Source organism: Poeciliopsis prolifica, unplaced genomic scaffold (assembly GCF_027474105.1).
Source record: "Poeciliopsis prolifica strain line A6 unplaced genomic scaffold, Auburn_PproV2 SCAFFOLD016, whole genome shotgun sequence".
Taxonomy (NCBI): Eukaryota; Metazoa; Chordata; class Actinopteri; order Cyprinodontiformes; family Poeciliidae; genus Poeciliopsis; species Poeciliopsis prolifica.
This window is the reverse complement of record NW_026562391.1, coordinates 5,330,491-5,343,579: the sequence shown is the minus strand read 5'-3', so window position 1 is coordinate 5,343,579 and position 13,089 is coordinate 5,330,491. Positions and strand designations below refer to the sequence as shown.

Here is a 13,089-nt window from a genome sequence, read left to right as displayed (position 1 = left end):
TGAAAAAAGGGGGGGAAACAACATAGGGAATGAACATTTTGGTGTGATTTTCCAAACAGAAAGAAGAGGCCTAGCAACAACCACCTCCACTTTGTGACATCATGCAGCCTGGGACGATGAGTCACATCACTCATATCAACAACAAACCCTATCATCTACATCAATGCTCATGGTGGAAGCATAACTTAGCAATTGTCCTCAGATACTGATGGTTCTGCTCTGACGTTTGTCAAATTAAGTTTTGTGAGGGTTTGTTTTCCTTCCTGTGCCTTTTCAGATATGGTTTTCTTTTTATTCTTGGAGAACTGATTCATGACAACCTGAAAGGGCCACACATAATATTACATTTTTCAACAGTAAACAGACATTGCATAGGAACTGTGGCTGAACTTTGGTTATGTGTCAAATATTTGGCATCAAACAGATTCTCTTCCACCCTCATGACTGCATCTCGTGGCCCCGGGCCACAAGATGCAGGAAGCTTCTCGGGGAGAAGATAGAGCCGTGAGTGTTGGAGACAGGCCGGTGCTTTTTGTTACCCTGCCTAAAGGGGCCGAGTCCAACCAGCTTCTTTGGCTTGTAGGAGGTTAATGTAAATGTGACCCCGAGTCAGGGCTCAGGAATAGTTAGCTACGCAAAGGCATGAGGTGATTTAAGTGCAATATTAAGGTAATTTTGATTTGTTACACTTAGGGAAGAAAACATTTTACTATTTTATTATCTCATGTCACACCTCAATTTAATCCAAAGAAAAGACAGTGGCATCTGAAACCGATAAAACAAACAAAAAATGAAATAAAAATAATTTGCATGCTACCAGTGATTATTTTCCAAAATACAATAATAAGGATTACTCCAGCCTGGGATCCTAATTGCAAATTAAACAAAAATATTGCCCGTCTATTGAACTTCACTCTGAAACGACCCTCATCTGGCTCCGTTTAAAGAGACTTACAGTATATTCTTTCTCTACTGCTTACGACACAACTTGAGAATGTTCAAGTTATGTCCCTGCAGCTCTGAGTACGACTTTAAAAGGGCAATAAAAGCATTAGTAATTGCTCCAAGTGGTTTTGTAGATCATTTTAGTGGCTTTTCAAAGATAAACCTTTGCACTCCTCTCATCTGCATCTTCAAGATTTTCTATTTAAGGCAACTATCTGAGTGTTACAACATCAAATGACAGTACAGATTAAAAAAATAAAAAATGTTGCAGCTCATAACTATTCAGTGCATTCATAACAACATTGTTGCCAAGTGTGAAACTGAGATTTGGCTTCCCTTGGTGAAACTGAATGTCCTAAAAGGCAGCAGAAACTACGTCGTTTGCATACCAGGCATATCTACCAGCAGATGTCAAAATAGTTACTCACTACAATAGTCGATTGCGATGTTTATGCCTCTCAAACTGCGTCACGTTTCATCGCGACGCAAGCACAGACGTTAAATGTGTTTAATCGGGACAGACCAACACAAAGCAGCGCACGGTGGATAAGTGGGAGGGAAATTGAAGCTGTCAGAAAAGGCTGTTAGAGAAAATTCATGAACAAACAGAATCTTGGAGACCAAGGAACACAGCAGACGGGACAAGGAGGAAGACGTGGAACCGTCTAAACCATCATCTGAAAATGTAGCGCATGGCACAAGTGCAGCCACACCAAAACACGACCGTCCACCGAAACAGGGAAGAGAAGAAAATGAATAAGAGAAGTCAAGAGGCCCGTGATTAATCTGGTAGAGTTGCAGAGATTATGTGTATGGGAAAATATGTTGACTGAACTATACTGAACAAAAACATAAACGCCCCATGTTGCCAGGCGGAGTTAACAACTGTGAATAAACATTTGCTGACGTTTTATTGTGCAAAAGTAATATTTCTCTTGATTTGTGTATAATTTTTAATCCAACTTGCGGTCAGTGAGCTTTACTCAGTGAGTAGTTTTTCTACTCAGTGCATGGTGGTGCATGTCCAGTCAGGGATCAGAAAAAATGAGCAACAGCTGGACAATCCTTGGACTGGGGAGAATAAAAGGCCACCGCAAAATGTCAAATTCTGCCACAAGGCATCACATACTGGCATAGAACACCACTGCACTTCATTGAAGGGAACCTTAATGCACAAAGATATCGGGACGAGATTCTCACCCCAATTGTTGTGCCGTTTGTGCATCAGCATGACGTCACCTTTCAACATGACAGTGCATGACCTCATGTTGCCCGCATCTGTATGTAGTTCCTTCAAATTGAGGACATTGACGTCCTGGTCTGGCCCGCACATTCACCACACATGTCCCCAATAGAGCGTCTTTGGGATGTTCTGGATAGGAGTGTCCAGAACAGTGTTCCAGTTCCCGGCAATGTGGGTCAGCTCCGTGTGGCACTCCAGGAGGAATGGAATAACCTTCCACCGGCCACCATAGACAATCTGATCAACTCTGCATTGTGTGGGGCTGCTGTGGTGGCGCAGGGGTTAGCACCCCCCACGTTTTGAGGCCTCAGTCCTCGACGTGGATGTTGTGGGTTCGACTCCTGGTCCTGGGGAACGCCCTCTCCTCGCCCTCTTTCCTGTCTGTTTACTGTCAAAAATATGAGAAAAAAAAAAAGATTAAAAAAAAAAAAACATTGCGCTGCGTTGCTCTGAGAGATGCAAGATATTGAAAAACCAATTCTTCAACCTGATCCCAATCATGGTCAAAGGCCCGTCAATCCGCCATAATGGCCATATCAATGGCGATCAGTAACTACTGAAAATACATTTTGAGTTTCTCTATATGTTGCTTAACTCAATTGTTCATAAAACTCTTATATTTGACTTGGGACATTTATATTTAATGCATTCCTTACTATTTGCAAGTTTTACATGAATATGGAATCAAAATCAGCTGGAGAGGAGAGGTGGGAAAAACTGAGAACGGCACAAAATACAACAAACAGGATTTTTTTTAGCTGGGAGTAGAGCATCACAAAGTTGGATATAAAATGAATTTATTTCAAGGATTTAAATAATCTTTCTTTGCTCCTCACTCTGCAATGATCAACATTGAAGCCTGAGATGTGCAGAAACTGTTGGTTGGAGATATTATTGGTTACTGTCACTTTCTATAAAGGCGAAATACTTTATCATTTCACCTCTATCACAAGTCAATGTCTGTTTCTGTGGTTACCTGTTAAGCACTTTGAAGTACCCTGTAAATGAATTATGTTGGACAAACAAACTTGCCAAGCCTCGCCCAGCCTCAGTAATCATTATTTTATTACATATTTAGAGATTGTGGGAAGAAATGGGAAGAAATGCAAGACGAGTGAAGCTTGACTGACCCACCTTGTTCTGGTTTGCTAAAGCTCTGCCTCGTCATCGAGCCACACAGTAACCCGCCCTGACTTGTTACATGACTGAGTCGATCGCTGGTCAATGAAGATAACCAAATTCTTCAGGACATGACCCGGGCTTGAACGAGACATATGAAATGTTCGCCATTACAAACCAGAAGGATGGACTTTTTCAGACTTTCACCAGATCAGATAGATCACTAAGGATCTATCAACGTGACAATGCACGACCTCATGGCGTAATGCAGAAGTGGGTGTGCTCTGCGTTACGCCACCACTCCGAGTCCTTGGATTAGACCACACCTGGCCTCCTGTAAACACCTGGCACTCAAAGCTGCCTTTGTTCCTGACATCTTGGGTGTTTCAGTTTCCTACTTTCCCTTGATGACAAGTGAAAACTTGCAACATAAATGTTATGCCAACAGCATTATTGTATTATCTGGTGTAGAAATGACAATTACATCAAATACAAACCCATTTGAGTATTTGAATGCCTCTGAACTCCAATCACAGCTTCCTTGAGCTTGCTTTGACTAAATCAGATCACTTGAAGTAAGCTGATTTCAAAAAGTATGCTGAACTGATCGCAACAAAAAGCTGAACAGCAGAAAGCTGGTTATTTGAACCATGGCTTAAGCACCTAAACCAGTGAACGCTTTCCATAAGCAATAGATTGAAATGTGGGGCCAAACATTATTCACACAAAGAAAATAAAGAGCAGAGAACGAAAGGAATACAGTTAAAGAAATAGAGTGTAGGAGATGTTTGTGTGACAATATTCTAAGTAGTTACCATGTTCTTTTTTCAGTACTTTTTATTATTATTATTTCTCTATATATATTAGTAGAAATAATCCCACACCACTTCATGGTTAACCAGCGTTGTCCAGTAACTCATTGCATAGTGAAACTCATATTTTTGAGTGTTTTAAATAAATATCTTGACGACATTAATGAATGATTCACTAAAGGCCTACAGGAGCAAAATGTGTATATTTCACTCCCAGGTGGTTCTCTGTGTCAGCAGTATTCACACTGTGAACAGTTTTTACCGTCTTTTATGAACCTGTACTGGTAAAGTAAGGCCATGTCTGTCCTTACTCTGAACCTGACTCATGTCTTTGACTTTGTTTTGTATAAAAATATTATAACTGTAAACTCCAGCCCCAACCTTAAAAAAGAACAAATAAAACAGAGTTTATTTTGCACTCGTAGTGTCAGGAGGAGCTGCTACGACGCTGAGTTTTGCCTTTCCGATTATGTGATTAAAGATTTTGTCATTTAATATGATTAAATGGAGTCTGGGTTTTATTTGGCATGAATGTTTCGCTGTTTTAGACTCTTTTGACCTCAAGAATGCTAAAGGAGCCCCTTTTATTTTATTTTTTCCTGCAGTTAAGAAATTATTTAAAATATGCGGGAAATTAGTGCTTCTGATCCCTTTTCTAAGCCAACTTCAACTTTCAATATTTCTGTTCAACAAGGGATGTTTCTATTGTATTGTATTAAGAGAGGGTTAAAAGTGATGGCCGATTCAGAAAATGACTAGAAGGAAGGATTTCCAGATGTGTTTTGCTTTTTGACAATAAAAGCTTGAGAATTTATCAATGAGAGCAACTGCTTTGGGAATTCAGCCTTCATAAAACACAGTTTTTGTGAGTAAAGACTCAAGGTGGACATAAAATGGATGTTTGGCAATTTGATTGTGGTTCCACCAATCTTCACCCACTTGGCAATCCTCGCACCATAAGTTCCAGGCAAAGAATAGAACCCACCTAAAGACTTCAACCCCGTTGCCCAACAGGTCAAATCACCAATTTAAAGTTTGCTTGCAGATGCAAAAAGCCCCACGCCAGACCGCAACACTAGACAACCCCTCCACCAGTGACCCACCCAAGCAGAGCCACAAGATGGCGCCCAACAGAACGTGTTACTGGTTTTTGGGGATGTAGTGTTACAGTGTAAGAAGGTCACAGTCACAGAGTTACAGGTCAAGAGGGCGCTGTGACTGTTTGAATGTTGATAATACAACTGAGAGGATTTAGCGTTAAACTGATGTAAAAAGGAAACGCGGCATATTTCACCTTTACCCTGGATTTACCTACAAAACCAGAAAGATAAGTTAAAGTACTTTGCATTTAGTGTGAAAGAGGCGCTGATGTGCTCCAAACGCGACGACATGAAAAACTGCAGTGAGCTCAGATCTTCTGCTAGAGTTCATTATTACTCCATCAGTTGAGAATTTCGAATCCCTCAAAGGATTTCTCTGTAATTTCAGGTCAGGCTTTCACAAGGGGAAACAGTCCATCAGCCTCGGACGAGGCTGTCCGCCCAGAGCGGCTCACTGGTGTTTTGGCATCAATCTAAGTTAATAAGAGGTGTTATCAATGCAAGTCAGAATCCTGCATTGATAACACCTGTTTCCACAATGACGCTCTTGTTCAGTTCGTCACTGTTTGCATTGTTTCATCCTGCGGGTTTCTGACCTCAGCTGTGTGTGTGTTCTTGTTTCCAGGTGACAGGAGTTACACTCGATGTTACTGTGCTGAGAAGCTGCCCGGGCAAAGATTAGTCAACCATTTGGGTGTGTCTGTCTTAAAGAAAACACTCCGGGCAAACTGTGTGGTCATTTTTTTCATTTCATTTTAGCCATTTACAGTGTCTTGCAAAAGTTCTCAACTCCTTAAAGATTTCCACAGGTTAACACATTACGACTTACAGATGTAATCTAATTTTAAGGGGTTTTACAGACTGGCATATAAAGTTTTATGTAGTTTATATAGTTCAAATGTATCAAATTATCTGAGGAAAACATTGAGAACAAAGTTAAGAAGCAGTTTACAAAGAAGTTTCCCAAATCAACCTAACCCACATAAAAATCTAATTATAAGCCCGTCATCCCTTGTCCACCAAGACTGCCATTGAGTTTTTGATTACTGGCCATCAATCCGCATTACTGTGGAGAAATTTTGACTTGCTCTTCTTTGTAGGATTGTAAAGTGGACGTGTTAGAGCCTTTATTGTGTCTAGCAGAGTTGATGGGTCCATTAAGTCCTCTGGACCCCGAAGCAGCAAAACTGGACCAGACCATCACACCACCGCCATGTTTGACTGTGATCTTGATGTTTCTCTTTCTGAAATGCTGCATTAGTTTTACTCAGCAGAATGACACACGTTCTAAAAATCTCCACCTTTTTCAATCCACAAAATACTGATCCAAAAGTGTGAAAGAGGATCATCAAGATGTGTTTTTTCGGCAAATACGACACAAGATTTTGTTCTGTTTTTGTTCAACAGTGGCTTTAGCTTTACAGCTCTTCCATGAAGGCCGGTCTTTTTCTTTTTGTTAAAACATGAACTCCGACCTCAACTGCAGCATGTAAGGCCTGCAGTGCTTCAGATCTGACCCTCTGGATGAGTCATGGATGCATTCTTGGACTGAGATTCATCACTTCTCCATGTTTTCGCCCTTTGTGGATAATGGGCTCTATCTGTGGTTCGCTGGGGTCCCAAATCATAAGAAATGGCCTAATCGACCTTTTTCATAGAGACAGACGTCAATGATTTTGTTTCTTATCTGCTCTTCGGATTGATGCATGATAAACTGCTTCTTTAGATCTTTTACAATCCTCCACATTATCAGAAAGGTTTTAATTAATGGACAAATAAATGCCACAGTTCATGATTGCATGATTTTGGTAAGGTATTCCCCAGATTTTCAGTAAATGCAATTAATGACACGGTGGCTTTACAAAACTTTAACTTTGTGTCTGTCTATCACATAAAAATCCAAGACCACACTTTGAAAAATCTTGTTCTAATTTGATTAAATATGATATAGTTTGGAGAGAGTGAATATTTATAAAAGCCCTCCAACTTTTTACTGATATTTGAAGCAGCTGAGTGGCCTTTCCTCCAGATCCTAATTCTTTCCAGACTCCAACTCTTGACTATTGTTCACCCTTTTCCTGACAGCAGCCTGATTACGTAAGACAGATTTCCTCAAAAAAAAAAAAAAACCCACATCCCACCTCCCCAAAAAGCGCAGCTGCTGCCATGGTGACTGCATAAACACAAAACTATGTCATGGAAAAACAATGTCAAAGTGAAGTCAAAGAAAATAGAGCGACTCTTATCTCAGCCAGCAGATTTTATTTGGCAAACAAGTTTTACATGAACACACACCTTCACACACACAGTACTGTACATTGAATCTTCTTCTTCTTCACCAAGGTTTTCTTTTGGGGAATCTTTCATGCAGTTTTTTTCATCTCATTGTAACAGCTTTTACTAAACAGATAGTGTGTGTGTGTATGTGTGTGAGTCTGAGAACAGCTTGTCCTGCCGGTCGGGGCATCTCACGCTCGGTTGTAGTTGTGGACACTGAGCCTCCTGCGACAAAGAAACAGAGAGGTGCCAACTGGTCTGAAATGATGACAAGAAGAGAGAGAAGTTTAAGAAAACATCCGATGAGGACACATTACATGCTTCTTTAATTGTTGCAAAAAGATTGTAAGAAATGTCAATGCACCTTGGGTTTACTTGGACTCTTCCGAATCCAGCAGTCTCCTGTAGGTGGCGATCTCCTGCTCCAGCCTGGACTTGATGTCCAGCAGCATCTTGTAGTCCTGGCCCTGCTGTTCGATGCTTGCGCGCACGTTGCAGAGCTCTGCCTCCAGCATGTTGATGGTGTTCTGGAAGCCGCAGAGCATGGAGCTGTAGCGGGCCTCTGTTTCTCCTAGCGTATTTTCCAGTGCCGCTTTCTGTCACAGGACAGAAGAAAGAAAGAAAAACAAACAGAAAGGTATTCGTTATTGTTTCTTCTTGCGATGAAGTCTTTAAGTCTTTTCATTGGGGCTGTTTTGCGTTATCTTCTGCTGCAGCCACACCCTGGATGCAGCAGGCTCCTACACAAAGGCATGGCTGTTTGCTTTGTAGCTCCTCTGTCTTTATGAGAGGATAAAGACAGAATCCCATTTAAACCCAGCTGCTGGGTTTAAATGGGATTCTGCATGGATTTATGTGTTTGCAGCAGGGAGGTTTGTTTCAGGGAGTGGCGAGAGACTAGCACCATCTGGGAACAGAAAACCCACAGGATTTCAACTTTTTCAGCATTCCTTCGGCTTTCCTCAAACTTTCTCTTTTTTTCAACAACTTTCAAAAATTTAACAGATGTCTGTGAAACGTCTTGCTGCGAAGGAACTCCTCCCTTCCCCACTGTGAACTTCATTCCTCCAGGAAAGCCTCCGCTCTCACTTATCCTCTCTTCAGTACCTTCTGTCTCTTCCCTCATTTTGACCCGACCAGGCTTGGATCTGGGAATGTTTGCTGAGATAAGGCAGTGGTTTGGGGGTTTTGGGGGTTGGTTTTTGCTCACCATGCTGAGTTGGGACTGCAGCTCAATCTCCAGACCCTGGAGTGTGCGCCGCAAGTCACTGATCTCTGTCTTGGACGTCTGGATGGTTTCTGTGCTTATGGCCACCTCCTTGTTCAGGGCTGCCGACTGGATAAAAAAAACACACATTCTTAAGTCTCTATGATTGTGAAGTTTAAATACAGACTGCGGAGGAAACGAGCCTCCAAACATTTACATGAACTTGTCTGTTTGTGGGAACTTCTCCTCACCTTCTCATTAAACCAGGCCTCCTGGTCGCGACGGTGTTTCTCTGTGATGGCTTCATACTGGGCGCGGATCTCCTCCATGACTTTGCTCAGGTCTTGCTGAGGTGCGGCGTCCACCTCAACGTTGACTGTGCCGGTGAGCTGAGAGCGCATTGCTGCGAGTTCCTGCAAGAGTTAGGGGACGGCACGGATTAGATCTGTTCTGCTTCCCCGTGGAGGGCTGTGGAAGAGATGTTCGGTGTTAGCCACCTCTGCGTGGTTCTTCTTCAGGTAGGCGAGCTCATCCTGCAGGCCTTCGATCTGCATCTCCAGGTCGGCCTTGGTCAGGGTGGTCTGGTCCAGCAGGCGGCGGAGGTTGGCGATGTCAGCCTCGACGGACTGGCGCATCATCAACTCGTGTTCGAATCTAATCAGGTCATGGAAATCCAGATCATCAACATGGAGCAACTGGTACCAGTAAAGAGCGCCTGTTTGACCTCATTTGAAAGTTTTGTCTTACTTGGTTTTGAAGTCATCTGCTGCCAGTTTGGAGTTATCAATCTGAAGCAGGATGTTGGCATTTTCAATGGTGGCACCGTTGATCTGGAGAGAAAGCAACAGATGAAGTCTTAGGATTCTTTGAGCTGTTATTTAAGTCACATGGCTTAGATTGGTTTTGATTTTGATCTACAGGTGAAACTGCAGCTGAAAAAATATATTTCATGAGACACAAAAGGGCTTTTCTTTAAATATATTTTTCTTATGTACGGCAAGAACTTTTGAAGACCCAGAAAATGTAAAACATGTCTTTAAGATTCCTAAAACTTCTGCAGGACATCAGGTTCTGCATCCTATCACAGCTCCACCTCATAATCATTAACAACCATGCAAATATTTGACTTGCAAAGGCCACAACACTCCATACCTTGTCTTTCAGACCGTTGATGATGGTCCAGTATTGGCTGTAGTCCCTCTCTGCTGCTGGGCCCTTCTTCTCATAGTACTCTCTGATCTGCAGCTCCAGCTTGGCGTTGGCCTTCTCCAGGGAGCGCACCTTCTCCAGGTAGTTGGCCAGACGGTCGTTCAGGTTCTGCATGGTGGCCTTCTCGTTCAGGCTGATGGAGCTCTGGTCCAGGGCGTTGGACAGGTCAAAACACCCTCCCATGCCGCCGAACCCACTGGAGACCTTCCGGGAGGTGGAGGAGGAGATGCGGTTGCCACCCCTGAAGCTGAGGCCGGACACGCTGTGGGCCTTGTGGGGGGCAGCGCTGGACGTGTAGCTGCGGGTCTGTTTGGTGACGACCGAGGGGCCGCTGCCGTAGCTCTGCTGGTAAAACATGATGGCTGGCTGTCTGTTGGTCAGGAGACGACACGAGGAGAGAGGACCGTTAGGCAGTTGTAGACTGAGCGGCTCTGTGGAGTTTGATAGCGGGAGGCAGGCTGTTGATATAGTGCAGGCTGGAGGCGGGACCGGACTGGAGCAGAGAGGTGGGGAGGGAGTTTAGTGAGGGAGGTTTCCTCACTACTTTATCCCTGGGCTTGGCAGAACCACCATTTGTTTTCTTTTAAAGGCCAGGGTTTGGTTTCTTTCCACTCCTGTGAGGAAACCATTGCGGAATGTGTGAGAGGGTTCTGCCGGTTTGGGTCTCAGTTAGGATTTCTGCATGTGGTGCTGTCTCTATGCATGTATGAGGCATTCCTAAATACCTGCAGGCTTCGACTTGATCATGCCAGTCATTTGGCGTCTCTGTGCAAATAGGGGAGGTGTAGATTTACTGTCTTAGTGTCCCGCCGTTAGTCAACATCAACGCTAAGCAGAATGCAAAATGTCTCTTTGGCTGTTAGGAAGCCATCGTGACGATGATAAACTCCAGAGACAGCTCAGGAAATCTAAAGCTAAACATCCAGACTCACTGCAGTTTTTCAAGTCATAAAATGTTGATGAATCTCTTGTGCGCATCTATAACTTATGAAAGCGATACAAACACGGCAGCAATATACTGTGAAGTTTCTGTCACCCGGAGACAAAAGACATGTAAATGGGCAAGGAGCACAGCTTAACAAACCATTGACGTTTGATTAGGTGCTTGTTTCATCTCAGTCCGACCACAGTGTGTCTGGCAAAATGAGCTGGTAGTTAATGAGCGTTTGATTGATTGGGTGAAGTTTTTCCAGTCTTGAACCGCTGGCCTACATTGTTTCTTTGTGTGCTTTCAATCAAGGCAACTCTTGAATTCCTCATTGTTCGCTGGGTCATACGCAACATCCCCCTCTCAGCCCAGTACATCCTATGTGTTCATTTTTATATGTTCACCGTCTATTTTCAATGGTTTTGGCTTGAGTTGTGAGCCTCTCCGGTTCTGTTTGTGTATACGTGTGTGAGAAAGAAAGTGATAGAAAATGAGAGAGAGAGAGTTATCTTTATCTCCATGTTGGACTCTGGCCAGTTTCTGTTGCGGAGAAACATCTGGCGTCAGGCTGGGGGTGGGATGATGCAGGCCAACAGGGGTCAACCTGGAGTGATGAGGAGAACAGACATCATTTTCTCCTGTACAGTCAGCAAAGTTTTCATCAATCTTTGTTAACTTGCTTTATCTCGTCCGCCTAAAGACCCGCTGATAGTTTGGGACAAAGGTTTGTTTCTGGTACGCGTTGACTTACTCCGACCCAAAAGAAAATGAATGACATACTGTGCTTTAGAGAGCAGCAGCTTTTGCATATAGGTTTTAAAGTAAAAATCCTGTGATGATTATATTTGCACTTACACCCAATAATTGAGACATTTAGCTCTAAACTGTACATTGCCCTGCAGGATTCAAACCCTCCAACTTTTTGTCATTTCCCACCTTCTCATCTCCTCTGACCAGCTTGTTTGTCTCTGCAAAAGAAAGAAATCCCTTCAGTCCAATGCTGCCACCGCCATGTTTGGTGATGTGGTTGGTGCGCTCAGAGTGATTGCCGCTGTTAGTTTTTTGCCACGTACCAAGCTCAAGTTAAAGATTTTGACTTGTTCACGTCTGACAAGCAAACATTTTTCCATTTTTTCTCTGTTTTCTTTGTTACCTTATGGCAAACTGCACACCAAACCTTTTTTGAAAAAGAAAGATTTTTTTAGAAATGTCAGATTTGTGTAGTGTAAGGCTGATAGCTGTATTTCAAACAGTTTTCCACTTTAGTTGTGGATGTCTGCAGCTCCTCCAGAGTCACTATAGACCGCTTTGCAGCTCAGCCTGTCAGTTTAGATGAACATTCAGGTCTTGGTATGTTTTCGGTTTTGAATATTGAACTGAGCAGCTCTCTTTTGAAAGCTTGGGTTACTGTTTCCTACTTTTAACCTGTTTCCTGACCTGTTTTCTGAGTTTTCTGGTCTTCATGATGCCATTTGTTCACCAATTCCTCTGCCAGGCCTCTGAAGGCTTCCCAAGTGGATTTAGATTTAACTTCCATCACAAACTGGTGGATTTTTAACAGTGAACGTACGTGGATGCACTGGATTTGATTTAGGAGTATCAAAACAAAGGGCGGTGGACACAAGTGAACAAGGCACTTTTTACACCAATTAGAAAACTACATTTTCCTTCCACTTTACAATTATAAACCCCTTTCTGCTGACCTGTTGCAAAAAGTCCAAGTAAATGTTTGAAGCAATGTCTGTGTTTGCTGTGTGACAAATCCTGCAAGACGTTTGGTGGGTGTGAATCCTTTCACCAAGCACTTAAGCCACTTAAGCTTGAAGCAGGTCCACCCAATTTTACAGGTGATCTGACCAACACCTGACTGCAACACTTTCTTCCAACACTTTCTGGGAACAGCTTTAAGTGACTCTTATCGTCCATACAAAATATTTGATGTGCTGATATATCCATAGTTTTATGGTTGTCCATTGTATCAGGTTAACCAAACAAAACAAACAGGTCTCTTTATTTGTTGTGCTGCAGGACTAATATATGAATAATTTACTACTTGCTGACTGATCAACAGTAAGGACAACGAGAAAGCATAAACTCACTCGCCAATATAATGGATGACAATCTAGAACTCTGGATTGCTGTTTCCACAGTAGCATTGAAAGTTGACTTTAGTAGAAAAAGCGAAGCGTTACAGCAGCTTGGTGCAGCAGTAACACTCACTGACTTGTATGGCCAGATAACGAGTCAGC

At 42.8% G+C, this 13,089-nt stretch overlaps 1 protein-coding gene across 1 annotated transcript; it reads right to left on the bottom strand.

Moving 5' to 3' along the window:
* Nucleotides 1–7,459: 7,459 nt before the first annotated feature.
* Nucleotides 7,460–10,363, bottom strand: LOC129366876 (keratin, type I cytoskeletal 19-like). The gene is made up of 7 exons (XM_055040957.1): nt 9,856–10,363; nt 9,451–9,533; nt 9,201–9,357; nt 8,955–9,116; nt 8,707–8,832; nt 7,861–8,092; nt 7,460–7,754 (listed from the first exon to the last, which is right to left on the bottom strand). Exons 1-6 carry the CDS (start codon nt 10,267–10,269, stop codon nt 7,868–7,870), a joined length of 1,167 nt encoding a protein of 388 aa, XP_054896932.1. The 5' UTR covers nt 10,270–10,363; the 3' UTR covers nt 7,460–7,754; nt 7,861–7,867.
* Nucleotides 10,364–13,089: the final 2,726 nt, after the last annotated feature.

Excerpts from the sequence above, each read along its gene's own strand:
- LOC129366876 (XM_055040957.1), bottom strand. The coding sequence starts at position 10,269 with ATGTTTTACCAGCAGAGCTACGGCAGCGGCCCCTCGGTCGTCACCAAA. Across the intron at positions 9,358-9,450 it reads GCAGATGACTTCAAAACCAA|ATTCGAACACGAGTTGATGA; the intron begins GTAAGACAAAAC and ends TGACCTGATTAG. Across the intron at positions 8,833-8,954 it reads AGGCCTGGTTTAATGAGAAG|TCGGCAGCCCTGAACAAGGA; the intron begins GTGAGGAGAAGT and ends TTTTTTATCCAG.